General features: G+C 39.9%; 1 protein-coding gene across 3 annotated transcripts in view; it reads left to right on the top strand.

Moving 5' to 3' along the window:
* The window catches only part of LOC115243388 (nuclear hormone receptor FTZ-F1 beta), a 21,275-nt gene extending 3,233 nt beyond the window's left edge, over window positions 1–18,042 (top strand). For 2 of the 3 annotated variants that reach the window (XM_029820340.1, XM_029820338.1), the window contains exons 2-7: window positions 12,206–12,727; window positions 12,919–13,337; window positions 13,670–14,014; window positions 14,107–15,735; window positions 15,949–16,238; window positions 16,375–18,042. In XM_029820340.1, coding sequence (XP_029676200.1) covers window positions 12,379–12,727; window positions 12,919–13,337; window positions 13,670–14,014; window positions 14,107–15,735; window positions 15,949–16,212 — 3,006 coding nt within the window. In that variant the 5' untranslated portion in view covers window positions 12,206–12,378 and the 3' untranslated portion in view covers window positions 16,213–16,238; window positions 16,375–18,042. Of the gene's footprint in view, window positions 1–10,474; window positions 10,588–12,205; window positions 12,728–12,918; window positions 13,338–13,669; window positions 14,015–14,106; window positions 15,736–15,948; window positions 16,239–16,374 lie in introns of those variants that run through there. The other variant, XM_029820339.1, reaches the window with a different exon arrangement.
* The last annotated feature ends 579 nt before the right edge of the window (window positions 18,043–18,621 follow it).

Here is an 18,621-nt window from a genome sequence, read left to right as displayed (position 1 = left end):
GGAGGGCGACCCGACTCGACCCGACCCGACGCTGTCCTCTCCGCCGGATTCCGTCTCGGATGAGGCCCCGAGATCGAGCGCTCCACCTTGACGCGGCACCACCTACGAGCGATAGAATGAATACTCCGGCGTACTCGCGCCTTTCGCTTCGCCGTATCCTGGTATACAGGGTGTTCTAGAATTATCCGATCGCCGCGATCGGATAATTGAACGCATCTAAAACGTCACACGTGAGGATTTTCTTTGAGAGTCGAGTCTCTTTCTCCGCGAAATTGTCCCTGAAATATCTTTCGATTGAAGCATTCAATGATTATAGAAATGATAATTATGTATGTAATAGATATCATCGAACTATAACATTGATGTTTAATTGATTCGAATCGTCAAAATTTTTGTCTCTCCGATTCCGTTTATACACGACGATGTGTAAGTCGACCCTTGTCAAGCTGTGCGCATTAAAAAGCCCGACGGGATGACTCGTTCTAACGTCCTTCGGCGGGAAAAAAAAGAACACACCGTCGATTAGATTAAGCGTTGCAACGTGCGTTTCTTGCGTCTACGCGCGTGTATGTATAAAATGTCGGATTTGCGCCGCGGTATTTCGCCGGCGCGAGTGAAACGGCGAAAGTCCGCGCGTTGCACCCTCCCGCGTTTGACCGCTGCTTTTTTTTTTTTCCTCGTACCCGTCGGAATGATACGAAAGGTCACGGAACGCTTAGAAGAACTTTCTCTGCGTTTGGTAGTCGTTAGAGACACACTCGCGTGCCAAGCAATACTATATTTACCTCGCCGCGTGCGCAACGCGTTCTCTCCTTTTCCGAACTACGATTTACGCGAAGAATCGATTCGATCCGCTTATCCATGCAGACGAAATATTTCGCGAAATATGATTTCTCGCGACATATAAAGAAAGAGAGAGAGGGAGAGGGCACTTTCTAAAGATCTTCATTTAATTTTGGGAAAATAAATTTCTTGAAAAATCCAAGATTAATCTTTCTGAGCCGAAAATAACAAAGATGTCTAATATTGAAATTGCAAAGTGTGTGGTGGATTAAGATCTAAAAATAAAGATATACAGTTTCCTTTTTCAATTAATTTCTTATTTGCTAATGGAAAGTTAATTCGTATCTTTTTGATCAAGGCACTCACAAAAAAAAAAAAAAATGAGGAATTATAACATACTTTGATGCAATTTTTGTTAAAAAGAAGTAACTCTTATAATTTGAAAAGGAGAATTACTTTCATGGCGTATGAAATACCTTCTATATAATTCATCGTATACATGGAGAATGACGTAAATATTGATTCATTTCAGTATTGGCAATCTCGTTGCGATCATTAACCAATACAATCTCACAATATTACATTTTATTCTGCTAAAAATAAATTACCTGGATTACGTAGTAGTATATAAGACTAAAGACTTACATAAGGAATAACATCACTCGTTACAGCTGACGTAAAAAGAAATCGGGAATACTCTCGCATAGCTGCACGCCCGGGTTCCTACAACGAAAAATCACCTGTGCGTTAACTTAATAAATTAGTTCTCTGGAAATCACTGTACAATGGTATAAAATACATATTATCTAATGCTGCATTATTTAGAAAATATTATCATCTAGAAATGCATCCAATATATAATTATAATATGATTTATATAATTAAATATTATAATATTTTAATATATTACATTATAATAAATTACATTATAATATAATTACAAACCTATCACATTATTAATGCGAATAATTATAGCTATATAAATATAGTTTCAAACTCTATAGATTACTTTTGAATATGCATATTATTTTTAATATGTAAAACAATTCAAACGCTTTGCTCGTTAACATCAAAGTCTGATTGCAACAAAGTTGCGACAAATAGCGATAAAGTTAGTCTCTGTATATGTATGTTTCTTTCTAAAGCTTTTTCCGCCCTAAATATGTAAAAAGACAGAAAGGTTAATCGGTTAACCTCAGATAATGTTAATTTACAGTCGGTGCAAAAGTTGCTCCAATATCTGTGGGAATAATACTTTAATAATTCATAACCGCCTTCCGTCGTCTACGACGCGGTATCATATCGTATTCTAATATATTCATCCCTTCATTCGCGTTCGATGGCGTGCGAGCAAAAGTTTATGGTAGCGATGGCGACGAGTTTATCCGTACATGAGCCATGTCTCTCCGGGTAATCGCTACTCCAGATTGCGCAAGCACCTTGGGCATGATTCTTATCGTGCCGGACTGCAGTGTGTACACTGCACGCGTGTGTACGTACGTGCACGCATTCATACGCCCGTCACGTATCCGTGGCCGGCGTGCAACCAGCGTGCCGGACACGTACACACATAAACATCACAATCCTTATACGCTCGATAAATCTATGCGACACGGAGATAGTCTACAGTCTACAGACGCTTCTGTATGTGTTCTGTGTATCTGTATACGAGGAGAAAAAGAAAAGAATACCGTGAATATACGAAGGGCGATGAGGGGGGAAGAGGAACGAAGTATGCGCTGTGGAAGTTCCTTGGATCCTTGAAACAACGCGGATAGGCCTAGCGACTTATATGAATATTGATGAATCTTTCTCGAACCGCGCCCCGATCGCTCATTTCTGTCCGCGGGAACGATCGTGTTTCCTTCGGTCTGTTTATCGACGTTTAGCTCGATATTTTTCGACAAACGTCAAGATATCAGCTGATTATTCTTGCGTTGTTCCTTTTTCTAACAACCAGTATTTTAATCGGACTGTGTGATGCGAACAATAAGCCATCTTATATTAAGAGTAGTAGCAATTTGAGTAAATTATATTCGAAAGTTACGCACACATCGGTCTTTTCAGTTGCGTGTACATAATTCATTTTAATTCACTGATGTAATCCAATTAATATCACGTAATGCTACATAAAGATGATTTATTAAATTTATTCCTAATTGTACGAAAAAAAGACATATAAAAGAACCGAATTACACACAAAACGTCTCTACGAAATATTCCGATAGTTTATTTCAAAATTCTGACATGAGAAAACTGTGTTAAACGGTCGCGCGCGTTTACCTCTGGTCTCGAGTGTATTTTCTTGTAATCGGCTCCGCGGTTTTACGTTTTAATGAATTCACGCTTCAACGCGAGCGACCTTATTCCCTCCGCGACGTATGTCCGAGGGAGGTAACATTAGACGAATGACGCGAGACAATCCGCTTGTATATCGCGACCATAAAGCGTGGGTCTTCCCACGCGTAGCTCATACCCTCGCTTGGAAAATGCTTTGAACCAAGGCTCTCGTCCGGAATCACCTTAGCGGGTTGTATACGACCGACACGTATCACGTATGTACGTACGTTCTTCTGAACGCGCGTTCCTCTCTTGTTCTTCAAAGGTCGACGATTACAAAACGCGGCGGCGAAACGAGACGGTTGGATACATGTACGTCGATGGAGAATATCACGACATGGCGCGAGAGACGAGGCGGTGTGGAATTTTTCTTTTACCTCCGTCTGCCGTCCGCGCGCGCGTACGCGGGAAAAAGGGAGAGAAATTGTATCTCTCCCCTCTTTCCACTCCTGCCGGAGTCGCGCTGCTGGATACCGGTTTTGGAATTGCATTGCTTCGATCTAGGAACGCGTGGCAATTCCTTGCAATCGCTTGCATTACGGCATTTTCGAATTGAATGTAAGCTACGTCGCATTAGTGGAGAATTAATTACGCCGTATGCTAGGAATCAGCCAGAACATTGGGATATTGCCAAATCAAGAATGTTGAATTGCTACCAAGTATTTCTAAGCAAAAGATTATTTTTAAGAAATGTTCTCTTCAACTTTATCAATCGACTGCAATGCTCTTTATTTTGCATTTTTTTTTAATTCCAAATAAACCATATTTAATAGTAATATTTTAGTAAAAAAAGATATATATATATACTTGCTTCTTTTAGTGTGATTAATAAATTTTAATTTATAGTTTACAATTCACAATAAAATTTTTCTATTTTTATATAAAAAACAACATTTTTTTGCTGCGTTAATTTCTCATGATGATAGTTTGTCGAATATTAATAATCGAGAAAAATTGCTATAGAGCTCTCTTGATTAACAATTCTTCCTAAGCTATTGCATTTGTACGCTCCAATTGTTGTGCGATCTGCCCGTTTTGCCGTTGCATGACATTCTTTTGGTAACGGAGACTGGAATATAGCCAAGAATCTAATGCGAAACGATGTGGCAATTTGATCTGACTGTGTCTATATCTTAATCACAACCGCATGCAAATAATTTCTATTCTTAGATATGGGAATTAATTCCAAGAATCTTATCAATGCCCATTAATCTGAGCTATTGGTAATTTTAACCGTTATATCAATTGTCATTCATAGTTATATGTACTTCTGTGTATTAAAGATTTGCAAGTATAAGTTCTGTTCGATGTTATCTTTTTTTTTTTTTTTATTCAGAATAAATTTAATATCGCATTTATTTGGCATTAGCGTTGCATGAATATTTATGATTTTAGTATATTAATTTCATAACTTTATATGAATTAGATAGAGTTATATCATACAGCTGAAAAGATATATATGTGAACTTTTACGTTTTGAATATAATTTAATTACTGAATAAATAAATCACGCATGAAATTTAATTTTTTCTGCTAATAAAACTTTATTAAAAAATAAAGTTATTTTCAAAAAGTACACGGAAAAATCTTGGAATTGCTTATGAAAAATTATTATCGTCGAATCAGTTTTATTCAGAAATGTTTCATCTTATGTGTATCATTCAAAGTATTGTATTAATCAATATCAATCGTGTTCTAAAGTATCTGTATATCGTTTATATGTACTTTGCTCCCAGCGTATCTCTGAAAATCGTGAAGTTGAGATTAACTTTTTATTTCTCGAGCACTTTTCCGATAATTATCCAATCTAGGCGTGTGTCTCGCGAATCGCTTTACGCAAACCGGGCACCTATTTGTCCCATAGACTTTCGTGAAATACCCGGATGCTCGGCTATCGATTACCACCGGTTCCGGCGAACGTGCGCTGGTCGATGTCGCTGCTGGACCGCGTCGCGGCGAAAAGGAAACGCACGCATACGGGCGGTAGCCGCGCGACTGTGAACCGGTTTTCGCGATGGTAAAAAAAAAAGAACGCCCCTCCGCCGGCAATAATAATTTTAATCGACACCCAGACCAAGACCCCGCGCTGACTGGTCGGGGTGGCTCCGGCAGTCCCTCTCACATACATGCTTTCGCGCGTGCATTCGCGAGATGTCGAAGATATGCGCTTGCGGAGACCGACCGAGCCCTGTTTGACAAGGTATACACACACACACACACACACACACACACACGTATAATACACACACTCTATTCCGGGTGAAAGGAAAACGCGCGCGCCTACTACCTTCGTCTTCGGAGACAGAAGGAGAAGGATTCCGCGGGCTGGTGGGACAAGGATCGCCGCGGGGGACACGAGGAGTTTTCGCGGAATACCGCTATGGTTCGAGCACGTAAATGACCAAGCGAGCGCTAAATAGCGATCTAACAATGATTTAAAGCGACTAGTGTGGATCTTCCGGGTCTTCGTGATGTACAATCGCGAAGAAAGTCAAGTCAGATCGTCATTATCTTCGCTCGCGGGATGATACTGTCAAAATTGTGCTAAACGTCCAAGGCTCTTTTCGCGTTTACAATGATGTCGTTAAGATTAAGAAGATTCAAACGCATCTTGTGAGATGAATAGGATCATTTATAAAGGAAATTTTCATGTTAATCTAATTAAGAATTACAATATCGTATCTGAAGTAGAAATATTAAACAAAAATGTTTACTTAATAATTTAAAAGAAAGAAAAATATGAGATCTTAAAAGCATGTATGATATGAATTTATGTATTTTGCGATGATGTTATAAAAAATATATGCGGAAAATGCGTATCACCGCCGGAGTAGACGGCTATCGCCTTAAGGCTTGGAGAAATAGAGCGGGAACGCTATGCAAGTTATAAGGAAAACCACTCCAGTTCGAGATACCGTTTATTTCAATGCGCAACGCACTCGTGCCGGATTCGCACGATCGGCTCTCCCTCGCATTTAAATAAGAAATTAATTAGTGGAAATTTGTATTTGTTTGATCGACGTAATGGATAAACGCTATCGAAAAATGTATCTTTTGTGGAGACAGAGAATGTATCTATTAACAAACTTATAACATTCTTAATTTTTCTCTCTCTTTTATCTTGTTAATGGAGTATATCCGCTACTCATTCATATTTGAAAAACATTTTTACGATTAGCGTATATAATATGAGATTTATGATATTAATATATTTTAAATAATTTGCATAAAGAAAAATTTCTCTCTATTTATACAGTTTTCATATCAATCATTGCAAATGTACTTTTTAAAACGACTACCGTTAATAAAATATGCATTGCATATACGTCGCGATGTTGTGTTATGATATAATACACATATATGATGACAGTGAAATATGGTTGATGCCCACTTTCATAATACTAAAACCTTCGAAGTTTGATATCACCGCTTAAATATAATAAAAGCGTGATATCATACGCTATTACTGTTTTCTCTCGTTGCATATTAAAATCTACAGAGTATGTAGGCGTCAACCTTGGCATCTAACATATTAAATATGAGTTTTCTAAGCTTGTATAATATCAAAGATATTTAAATCTTTTTCGTCTGAGATTCTTAAGATTTATGTAAATTATGTATTTACATATCTTTTTATATGTCATTTTATGTGATAAAATCGTAAGGCATAGAAAAATTTTCAAGCGAAAATAGATTGTTATGTTTGATATACATAACAATACAATATTCGCCGAATTTCTTTTAATCTTAGAAGGAGAGAGAGAGAGTTTAGGATTGAGAGGAAAAAAGAATCTCGAACGGGGCATAAAATCGGCCGCGTTCTACGACCAATCGCAAAAATTGTTCGATAGTGCGAGGACTAAGAGGCGCGCCGGCAATCACGATTCCGTCGACTGTTGCACGCGAACGTTACACTTGGCCGGCGTGTTGTTTCCTCATCGGGGACGAGGAAACGTCTAACATGTAACGCACACATAGACGTGGAAAGACGAACGCGGCGCGTCGCGTCTTTCACGGTCATTCCGTGGGGTTGCCGATCGGGGGACTCCGTTCGCGCGACCCGCTTAAAATAGTGCCGGTGCACAGACTCCGTAGGTCGTCGATCCCTCTTCCGCATCACCTGCCATACCGCCTGCTGCAGCTCGTGTCAAGATACGAGGAAGCCAGAGCGGGACGCGTGCATCGCGCGCAACCACTGTCGCGTCGCGAGACGCCCGCCCTGGCTGCCGATGTCGAGAAACGGCACCGATCGAACGGTCATTGACTAAAGCCTTCGACGGTAAATAACCTTTTACGCCCGTTACCACATAAAGGCACTGCGCGTCTGTGCGAGAGAACGGCGTCGTTGTAGAAAAGAATCGACAACAGTTCGACGATACGTGATACACGAATATCATCGGCACAGATTTAATGCATTTTTCACACGTGTGTAGAGATATACGATTTTTTTTTTTTACATACTATTAGAACAAAATAGCCAAAAAAATAAGAAAGAGATATTTTATTTTAAAAATATCTCTGGATGGATGGATTTATAGCTTTTTTGTTATCGATTGTTGCAATTGAATTAAATTATGGCTGATATATCTTAAATTAATTTCAGACTACAAAGTCATCGTCTTTTTCTGCCTCTTCATATCGGTAAATTGTGTCTCGCAAGTCATAATCATTAATTTTTATGACAATTAATTATTATCAATCAATAATTAACATTTTAACCATTTGGTATATTCCGAAAGTCATGTTTGATCATTAGAGAGAGATAGTTTGTTTTCGAAAAGCATTATATTTTTTTGTCGGCGCGATATTCTTCTCGGTAGTACGGCACTTATCGTTTGATAAAGCCTGATCTCATGTTATCGTGGTACGGAGGACGCTGCTTTGTTCGCGCGAGGGAGCCTGCTATGTCAGTCAAAACGGATATCATACGGACGAGTAAAATGAGGAGATCCCGCTGACACAACTTGCACATTTTATAATGCGCTTGCTGCGCTCATTCGCTGCAAAGAGAGGATAAGGTGCAACGCGTAAGGGCAGAAAATCGGCTTATGAAAAACGTATACGTGGGAGTTGGCCAACCGGATTTCGGTAACTACATTTACGGTGTGTTATCGCTCTCTACCGTGTGCGACTCATTTTTATCTTCTTGATATTTTTATTAAGACGCGTATTTAAGACATGTACATATATATAAATCCACGTGTACGAATCATATAAAAATATCGCGTGCAAAATAATTGCGTAAATACAAATTGTAATTAATGCGCGTAAATTATTTTTATTAAATTTATATTTTTGAGTAGAAAAAATTTTCCACAGAAACAGTACAATCTTTCCACCATCGGGTCGGACAAACAAAAGCATATATCTTAGCAGTGGCGATTACGATGTTACGTACCGCTATACGTTACATCGTCTCTCTCGCGTACTCGCCTTTCCCTATTATCCCGGTAACGAACGGTAACAAACAAGCCTAATAACGACATAGTAACGCGTAAAGGGCACAAAAGACATGAAGGTGGGCCCTCTCCGCACTGCGGGCTCGGCCTACCTGTCGAAGCAGCGGCGGGCCCGGCAGCGTTTTTTCTCGGCTCTCTCTCGGCGAGCCGACGCTTCCTCCGACCGTCCTTACGCGATGTCACTGACCCGAGTCCGTATCTCGATGCACAAGAATAAGAAGGAGCGGGAGAAAGAGATGCCCGAGTAGAAGGAGAGGAAGAAGGAGGAGGAAGAGGAGGAGGAGGTGGCACGAGATTCCATCGTCGTAGTCATCGTTTGTCGTCACCCACGGTTAACCGTCGCCGCCGCCGCTGTCGCCTGGTCGCCTGGTCGCCTGGCCGACTATACGATCGCGACGACGACGACGACGACGACGAGGGTTCCGATTCTCGGTGAGGAACGCAATAGCGTTACACCGGTACGATGCAACAATATAGCGCGGGGCCGCCGGTCGTCGGTCCGTCCGACTCGCCTCGGCGCGACCGCGACGATCCCCGGAGTAGGGAGAGAAGACCTTGAGCCGCGTCACGTGACCCCGAAGGTGCATAAGAGCCGGGTAGGGCGGTCGCGGAGGGCCTTGAACTTACCGCCGACGTTGTCGAAGCCGGCGTCGTAACTATCGCGCGCGCCACGCTCGCCTTCTCCAGTAGAGGGACTACTATATGTATACTCGGGGAAGAGAGACGCACGCACACGCATATATACACACAATCACGTTGCGTTGCGACGATACCACGCGTGTATATGAAGAGTATCGCGATCACAATCGCTTCTTTTCGTATGTCCCGCACCGTAAGAGAAAAGATGAGAGAGTAAGAAGGAGAGGAGAGATTTCCTCTCGAGAAGAGTGTCTCCTTCCTGGAAAAATGTGGAAAATCTGAATTTCTTTTGTATCTGGAAAAATCAGGGAATTTTCATGGAATTTTATTAGGATATGAAGAATTTTTTTTAAAATTCTCTATCTGATAATTTTGCTGTAATCCGATATAATAGATAAGCCAAGTTGTGAATTATGTGTTTAAAATGTATTATAAATATATATCTATCCTTGTTTATATATTAAATGTCTTAACAAAATATTAAATATGCAGTAAATATATTCTTTATTGTAATTTTTAGTGATAAAAAAATGAAAAGTTGTTATCCAAGTGAAAAATGTTTATCTTACGAAAGCTATTCAATATTTTTTAACACATTTGCAAATCTACTACTTGAAACTTAAGTAGCTCTATATTTTTCCTTCATATGAGCGAAAAACACATTAGAAAACGCATACAATAAAAAAAACTTTTAGCTAATAAAAAAAAAAAAAATCTTTAAAATATTCTCCTTTCCCTGGAATTTTGAACAAAAATACCTGGAAGATCAGGGGAATTTTCAGGAAATTTTTTTTACAAGATTCCAGTAAAGACCCTATCTCTGTGTGTATATTAGAGTGCGCCCGCACTCTCCCTCGGCTATGTACGCCCGTTTCCGAAAACGTAGACCGACTCTGTGCGTACGCCCGGTATGCGACCTGCCTGCACTCCTGCCCGCGAGGGGCTACCTGCGTGTACACACACGCCTTGCACGGGGAGCAGCGAGGCGCGGGTGCTACAGGACGACATCCCGAGAGCGGCGAGGAGATCGTAACACCGGTCCCCGATATGCTCGACCGCCGTCGCTCCGCTCGGCCTCGCCCGACCTCCTCGTCTCTCCGCCTCGTAACTAACGTTGTTAACGCTACTCCCATACGCGGGGAACGTTTCGCGTTCTCGAAACTTTGCGATAACTACTCCAACATGAGATTCGCACGGATCTCCGACGAGAGTACGGTTACCGCGTTGTAGTCGTCGAGTTCTTGCATGCGAGATACGTGTCCGGTGGTAGCTCGCTGTCTCATATAAAATTATAAAACGACGCGCTCTACGGTATCCCTTTAACGCGTATCGTATCTTTTGTGTGACGGAGACGAAAGGAGATTATGTAAGAATAATCATGAGAGATTGAAAGAAAATTAATGTACATTGCGCGCGTGAAGGAAAATCTTGAAGATGATGCGTCATTCTTAAAGTATTCGCATTTTTACACAAAAGGCGCGAGTAATTTTATTATTCTTCAGAGCTAGTGTGTCTTTTATATATAATGCAAAAATTGAGTTCAACAGCTTTATCTTTTTTTACATTAATTTTAGACATTTTTGATAGACCTAGAATTCAAAACTTTGGCAAGATATAAACATTACAAATTCGTAATCTTTTTAATAATAAAAGAAGAATAAATTCGTAATAATTCGTAATAAAAGAAGAATTGACAAGCCAGAACAGAAGATAATCTTTAATCAAATATTGAAAGAAAAATCGACTTCTCCGATTTATCAAGTTCTTGTTATATTAATAATCAGTAGATACAGTAGAAAACAAAGTCGCGCAATAGTGAGAACTGAATTATATCTTTCGAGGACACAAGTGATTTTCTCGCTAGGTATTAATCGTTAACACACACGGTTCTCTGTACGCCGTATACATGAATCGTAAAATATTTTAATTATCCGCGAGGTTTACGCTTCAGAGCGTACTAGATGAATGATTTTGTAATACACTCGTAGAGCTTGAGAATGGATCGATGGAGCAAACTTGATTGATCTAAATAATGTTTCCTATTTGAATAATTATGTTTCGTGTATGTGCAATGTTGATTTAAAAAAAAATTTTTTTTTTTAACGATGAGTCGCTTTTTTCGTATGATACAACCGTCTGTCATGCGATCGATCTCTAGCATTCGTCTCGCACGCGCTTCGCACCGTGTGCGGGCGTGAGTGAACGCGTGCGTTTCCGCGCGAAGGTCGTTCGGCGGTTCTGCGGGACCGGAAGTGGGCCGGCCTTGCGGCACGGCCATCGACGTAACCTTGCGAAAGAGAGAAAGAGAGAGAGAGAGAGAGAGAGACTGTGTGTCAGGGCTCGCGAGATGGCTTCTAATCGCGCGGCTAGATTTTCGGCGAATGATTTCGTGCGAGAGAACATATACTGTTAGTCATTCTCTTTAACCGAGGGAGCCGAAATAGCGTGCTACTTTCTAGCAAAACCGCATATTGCATAAACTGTGGTTTAGAAAGTACATTCTGCGGATTTTGTAATTAGATTTTGAAAATTGAATTTTCGCTATAATATTTCTCAATTATATAAGTTTTACAATTTAAATAAGGATAGATTTTTTTGAAAACAGACAATCCTGGATCACGGTCAAATATCACGTGAGATTAATAAAATGTTAATTTCATAGCCAAGTAATCACATTAAAATAATATAGGGCGCAAAATATAACAGTTTTATTAATTTTACTTATAGAGCGAATTTTCGATTGGATGCACTAAATGCGTTTTTAATTAATTCTCTATATCATTTTCAATATATCAATTGAATATAGAAAATTAATTGAGTGCGCACTAAGTGTATTTAATCAGAATTTCCTATTGATATTTTCTTGCAGCGAGTTACCCGTAAAATTATTTATTTATACCCAATATATACATATATGTGTGTGTGTGTGTGTGTGTGTGTAAGAGAGAGATATTATATATAAAACATTCTCTTTTGTTTTTCAGATACAGAAGGAACGATCGACACAGCATTGTGTGCATCTGACTGTACGTAGCTCCCGATAATTCACAGACGCGACAATAAGAGGTTCCGCCGTAAGGATGCTGTACGCTTTCGCGGAGATCAAGAGGCCGCGAGTCGTATCACGAGCTGTTTACAGCAGCGTAATCAGCTGAGAATGTCGGAGCAAAACGGGCCCAGCGAGGGCCCAGGACCAGGGCCCGGTTCGGATTCAGGCTGGTGGCCTACCCAGACCTGGAAATCATCGTCGTCATCGTCATCGGCGACGGCGGCGGCGACCTCATCGTCAACTTCCACTTCAGTGGCAGGTTGCGCGTCCATTTCGGTTTCCTGCGCTACGTCCAGCTCGTCACCGACGAGCTCCTCCACCTCGACCAACACGTCCGCGACCTGTTGCCCCCTGTCTTGTATCGGGGTATCGATGAGCCCGAGTCGTTCCACGGAGACGGGGAAAAACGTGTCCGTTACCACTATTAACGTACCGCCCAATCAAGAGATGCACGATGGTAATTATTTCGATTCTCTAAAGAATTCCTTTAATTCGATCGTTCGGGGATATGAAATAGACCTTTTTACAAACAGTGCCAAATTTCTATCATGTTAGAATTTCACATAAATTTCTGTTATGTAAAATATTTGGCACGTTATAACGAAAAAGTAATATTTGCGAATTTTAATAGCAATAATATGATTTTAGGTAAAGGAGTGTGTAAATATCTCGGGGGACAGAACGGCGTGACGGTGTCGGTGGTATCGACCTCGGTGCTGGGATGCGGAAACGCCGTCCCGACAAGCGGAATCTGCACGAATACGGGGCCGCATAGTATCGGCATCGGAATTGGCGGTATCCTCGCCGCGAACGCGGCCGACATCGACGATCCCGAGGATAGCGACGGCGAGATCAGCAAGATTGACTTTAGAGGCGTCAATCTACGCTCGAAAAAGAAACGCGACGTATCGGGTAACCAGAATGGTGACAAGATCGGCGATGGGGATGCAAATGGCGACGGCGCGGGATGCTGTGACGATAATTCGCAACGGCAGCCCGAGAGACCAATGTCTTGGGAAGGAGAATTATCGGACCAAGAAATGTCTTCCAATACAATTACTAATCAGGTTGGATTTATCGTGATATTCTGAAGTCGTCGACAAAAAGATTTCACGGACACATCGAGACACGTTTGCCAAAATTTCTACAGAAGAAATAGAATTATTTCCTCGTGAAGACAATGAAGTCATTGTTTGACAACCAAACGTACAACAAAGACATACCTAACACATACTAAAATAATTTTTATTTTACGATCTATATGAAATGATTAATATAAGACTAAACTCTGAATATGGAGGTGAATATTCTGGCCTTAATTATAGAAAATGAAATTATTTAAGATATATAAAATTAAGATACACAAATTCTAATAATGCTATTAATTATTGGCTATTAGGACCATAACGAAGAAACGTCCATGGAGGGAGTTCAGGTGTGCAGTACGAGTCCTGGACCCATGGAACAGAAATTTCCGATTAAGTCAGAACCGGATTTTCGATCCAGTCCGGCTTTCACAATAGGATCCTTTCACGACGCCGGACTACCCATGACTCATAATCAACAACTGCAACAGCAGCAACAGCAACAACGCGGTATCGAAAATCTCGAGCAGACTCAACAAAGCGACCTACCGCTTCTCGTGGGCAAGCTTCTCGGTGGATATAACAATTCCACGCCTAATCATAGCCCTATTCTCAATCCGCGACATCATCTAACCAAGCACAGTCATACTAGATCGCAGGTGAGCTAATCATAGACGACATAGGATCGTATTAACATCAATCTGTCGCACCGTAGTGTTTTATTATATATAATATTTTCGAACTCTTGTAGGTGCCGTCACCAGATTCCGCCATTCATTCCGCATATAGCGTCTTCAGTTCACCGACGCAAAGCCCTCATGCAGCACGGCACTCCGCCTTAGCGGGCAGTCCGATACCGTCCTCATCGTTATCCCTCTCTCGGCACAGCTTCAACAATTCGACCTCCTCACTATCCCTGTCGCTGTCGCATTCGCTTTCGAGGAACAACTCGGACGCTTCCAGTAGCTGTTACAGTTACGGCTCGCTTAGCCCGCCTACGCATTCACCCGTCCAACAATCGAGACATCCGCATTCGCACTCGCAACATCACCAACATCAAGTGGCGCAAGGTAGTCCGTTGCATCTTCCGACAGCCTCGTCCGCTGTCGCCGCGCATCATTATTCATCCTCTTCCGTGCCAGGGTCGGAATTGTCGCCGGACGGCCATCCGGTCGCGGAGGATCAGGAAGACTGTAGAATACCCTCGGCGCCATCGGGTATTTCCACCAGACAGCAATTGATAAACAGTCCCTGTCCGATTTGCGGTGACAAGATAAGCGGATTTCATTACGGTATCTTCTCGTGCGAATCGTGCAAGGGATTCTTCAAGCGCACCGTCCAGAATCGCAAGAACTATGTGTGCCTTAGAGGCGCAGGCTGTCCGGTCACCGTGGCCACGAGGAAAAAATGTCCGGCCTGTCGCTTCGACAAGTGCCTCAACATGGGTATGAAGCTTGAGGCGATCAGGGAGGATCGTACCAGAGGCGGTAGAAGCACATATCAGTGCACCTATACCCTACCGGCGAATCTCGTCGGCAGTCCCGCCGGCGGAATGGGCGGCAGCGAAAAACTGACGGCGGCGGGCAATTGCAGTCCGGCACCGGCCGGAAGCGAGCACCATTATTCAGTCAGATATCATTCGAATCATTCTCACAAGCTGCAAGTGCCGCAACTCTTGCAAGACATTATGGACGTGGAGCATCTCTGGCATTATAACGACAATGATCGGGTAAGCGGGGGAATATCCGGGAATACGAGAAGCATCTCTATTAGCGGTGACAGCAATATGCTGCTCAGTGGATTCGGAAGTGGCGCATTGGCACCCGGTGGAACTGCGACTGTTATCGGCGCCGGAAATAACGGAGGCGCGGTGGAATGTTCGTCGAACGATTCGAGCAACGTCGATACTAACAACAGAAGAGGAGAGTCGGGTAGCCCCACCGGCTCGACTTCCACAGGGGCGTCCGATCAACATTCCACGAACGGCAATACCATAAATAATAGCAATTCTCAAATCGCCAGTAATTCCAATAATGGCAATCCGACGCAACATCCGGACTTTCTGTCTAATCTGTGCAACATCGCAGACCATCGACTTTATAAGATCGTCAAATGGTGCAAGAGTCTGCCATTATTCAAGAATATCTCAATCGATGATCAAATCTGTTTGTTGATCAACTCTTGGTGCGAGCTACTACTCTTCTCCTGTTGTTTTCGCAGCATGAACAGTCCCGGTGAGATCAGAGTGTCTCTCGGCAAGTCGATCACTCTAGAACAAGCTAGAGAGCTTGGTTTAGCGACTTGCATCGAGAGGATGCTCGCTTTTACCAACAATCTGCGAAGACTGAGAGTAGACCAATACGAATATGTTGCTATGAAGGTAATTACCTTTGCTCTCGTTATTAAAGATCCTCGTTTTCAATACATATTTAGCACCTAACACAACTGTCTATCATTCATTTCTTTATATTGGATGAAAATACAATCTAAACTACATACAGAAATCCAATCTAAACAATTCAATTGATTCTTTATTTATAAGGACATTAAAAGCGATATTTTATTTTGCCTTTCATATCTTTTAAATAAATAGGTGATCGTGCTGTTAACGTCCGACATAAGCGAATTAAAGGAACCTGAAAAGGTCAGAGCTTCTCAAGAAAAAGCCCTTCACGCATTGCAGCAATATACAATCGCGAAATATCCAGAAATGCCTGCCAAATTTGGTGAACTATTATTGAGAATACCAGATCTACAAAGAACGTGTCAAGCAGGAAAAGAATTGCTCAGTGCAAAACGTGAGGGAGAAGGCAGCTCCTTTAACCTATTAATGGAATTGTTGAGAGGAGATCACTGAATGATCAGCACAGTATAAACCAAGCCGTAAGTTTAATAATAAGCGAAATAAAATATGCAAGTTATGGCTAGAAGATACATAGTTGCCTTAAATAATCACTGTATTATTAATCGCATGCATTTGCAGATATAAAATTGTATAATTAAATCTCTCTTTTTTCAGATTCCACGCTTATAGGGTCCATAAGCTTAGGGAATCGGATATAATAGGTAATCGCAAAGTGTAAGAAAGATTAGAGAAATGAAAAAACGGCAGATGTATAAGATCTATAGTGACATTAGTATTTGGTGAGGGGATTGCATTCTTCGTAATTAGGTCGCATTAATCTAATAAAGATGAGAGAGGAACTTTCTATTTTACACCGGAATGCTTCCATATAGGTCGCGCGTGTTCGTGTTCTATCAAAACAAGAATTTCGAAGCGGCCTACGGTACACTGGATATTCAGTGTACATGTAGATGCTAATGAGACTGAAAGTATAATTGACATGGAGACACGCAGAGCATTTACTTTTACAATGATAAGCGTTGTATAAATATGTGAGATGGTATCAAATGGCATTATAATGCTAAATTTTATTAGAGATGGGTGTAACCTATTCGAGCGCGAACTCTTTATAATAGGAAACGCGAAATCTATAAACAAAGTTGACCTCTGTAATTAACGGTTATAATAGAAAACAACACCAGTATTGCGTATTGTTCTGCGCTTACTTAAGAACAGAGCATAGCCATGCCTTATATATTCCGGTTATGAAAGTGTACTTAAAAAACTCAACACATCAGTCGACCAATTATCTACTTATAGAGCAATTAATCATGGAATAATTAGTTCATAAATTTAGTGTGTATATATATATATATATATATATATACATACAGGATGGGCCCAAACGTTCCGGCCAGACTTTGAGATTTTATAGGAAATTTAATTCTAAACAAAAGGTTTCCCTGATATTTGTAAAAATGTATAAAATAACCGTAATTTCACAGGTTTCTGGGCGCTAACTCTTTAAGGAAGCATTTTTCGACCCATGTTTATAGGAAACTTTTTGTTCAGAATTAAATTTCCTATAAAATCTGAAAGTCTGGCCGGAACGTTTGGGCCCAATCTGTATATATATATATACATACACATATATATCGTCCATGGAGTACATGGTTCTTATCGATCACACAAAATACATTTTTTATTCTCTTTATATATTTTAACAGCTTGCCAAAAGAAAAACAAAACCAATTGGTATAAGTATCAGAGAAATTTGCAAGAGGTGATGTCAAGCGCGAATACATATAGCTGCTATCTTTTCTGTAAATGTTTTCTTTTTATTTTTTGTTTTTTTTTATTTTTTAAGAAAGAGATTGGCTAATATTGCTGTTCCGTTTTATTTGTGTAGAAAAATTTTATTATTATTGAGAGTTATCAAAGAATGAAAATAGCAAATCAGATTATATGTTATATATACATCTTTATATCTATCTATATATATATATATTTATATTATATATCGTTTTGCATGATTATTTATAATATAATTATAAAAAAATATTGGTTTTTATTTCTTTCAATATGACAAACTTTTATTAAGAATTTACCCAAATTTTATACTAGTACCAGTAAAGAAGAATGTTTATTTTATAATCGTAAAAAACAAAATTTTTAGAAAACTAATATATTTGCCAATCATGCAAATTATTATTTTATTGTTATGAGATAATATTCTCGAATATATGATACAGGCTATCAATCAATACTGATATTTGAGAAAGAATATGATTTGAAATTTATATATACACTGGTTGTATACATATATGTATATATATATATATATATATAATACAAATGTAAAATATTCATGTACGTGTCAATAAAAAATCTTCCACAAATTTTTCGTCGGACTAGTTTTATGTTAAAATGTATACGAAATTTTTCACACTATATTACGAGTATGAAATTATTACACTTATGTTTGAGCGTTTTCTCTATAAGAATTCTAAACCATAATTAATAAATAATAATAGTACTTAAATAATTGCATCAAAAATGTTATAATGTTTCTGAGTTTTATTTTATATTCTGAATCCTTGAAAACAGAAAGTAAATTTCTATAAATCTGCACTACTAATCAAAATTTAGTAAACGTTTATGAATGAGATTTACATTAAAATTATGATTCAGAAATAATAGCAACATTCGCAACTATTTATGATACACATATTACTCGACATATTTGAATAATTATTAACTGGAAAACTAAAGTTTTTATACGACAGACTGCAATGACAATTATATGAATATATATATATATATATAAATATATATACAGTTGTAAGAAAGAGAGAGAGAGAGGGAGGGTTGTAAGTATAACGAGAAAAACACCGGACGTAAGGGCCAAACAGCAGTGTAATA

Source organism: Formica exsecta, unplaced genomic scaffold, assembly GCF_003651465.1.
Source record: "Formica exsecta isolate Colony F162 unplaced genomic scaffold, ASM365146v1 scaffold72, whole genome shotgun sequence".
In the NCBI taxonomy this organism is placed as follows: Eukaryota; Metazoa; Arthropoda; class Insecta; order Hymenoptera; family Formicidae; genus Formica; species Formica exsecta.
The sequence above is the reverse complement of the archived record's forward strand: the minus strand, read 5'-3'. Positions and strand labels throughout refer to the sequence as shown.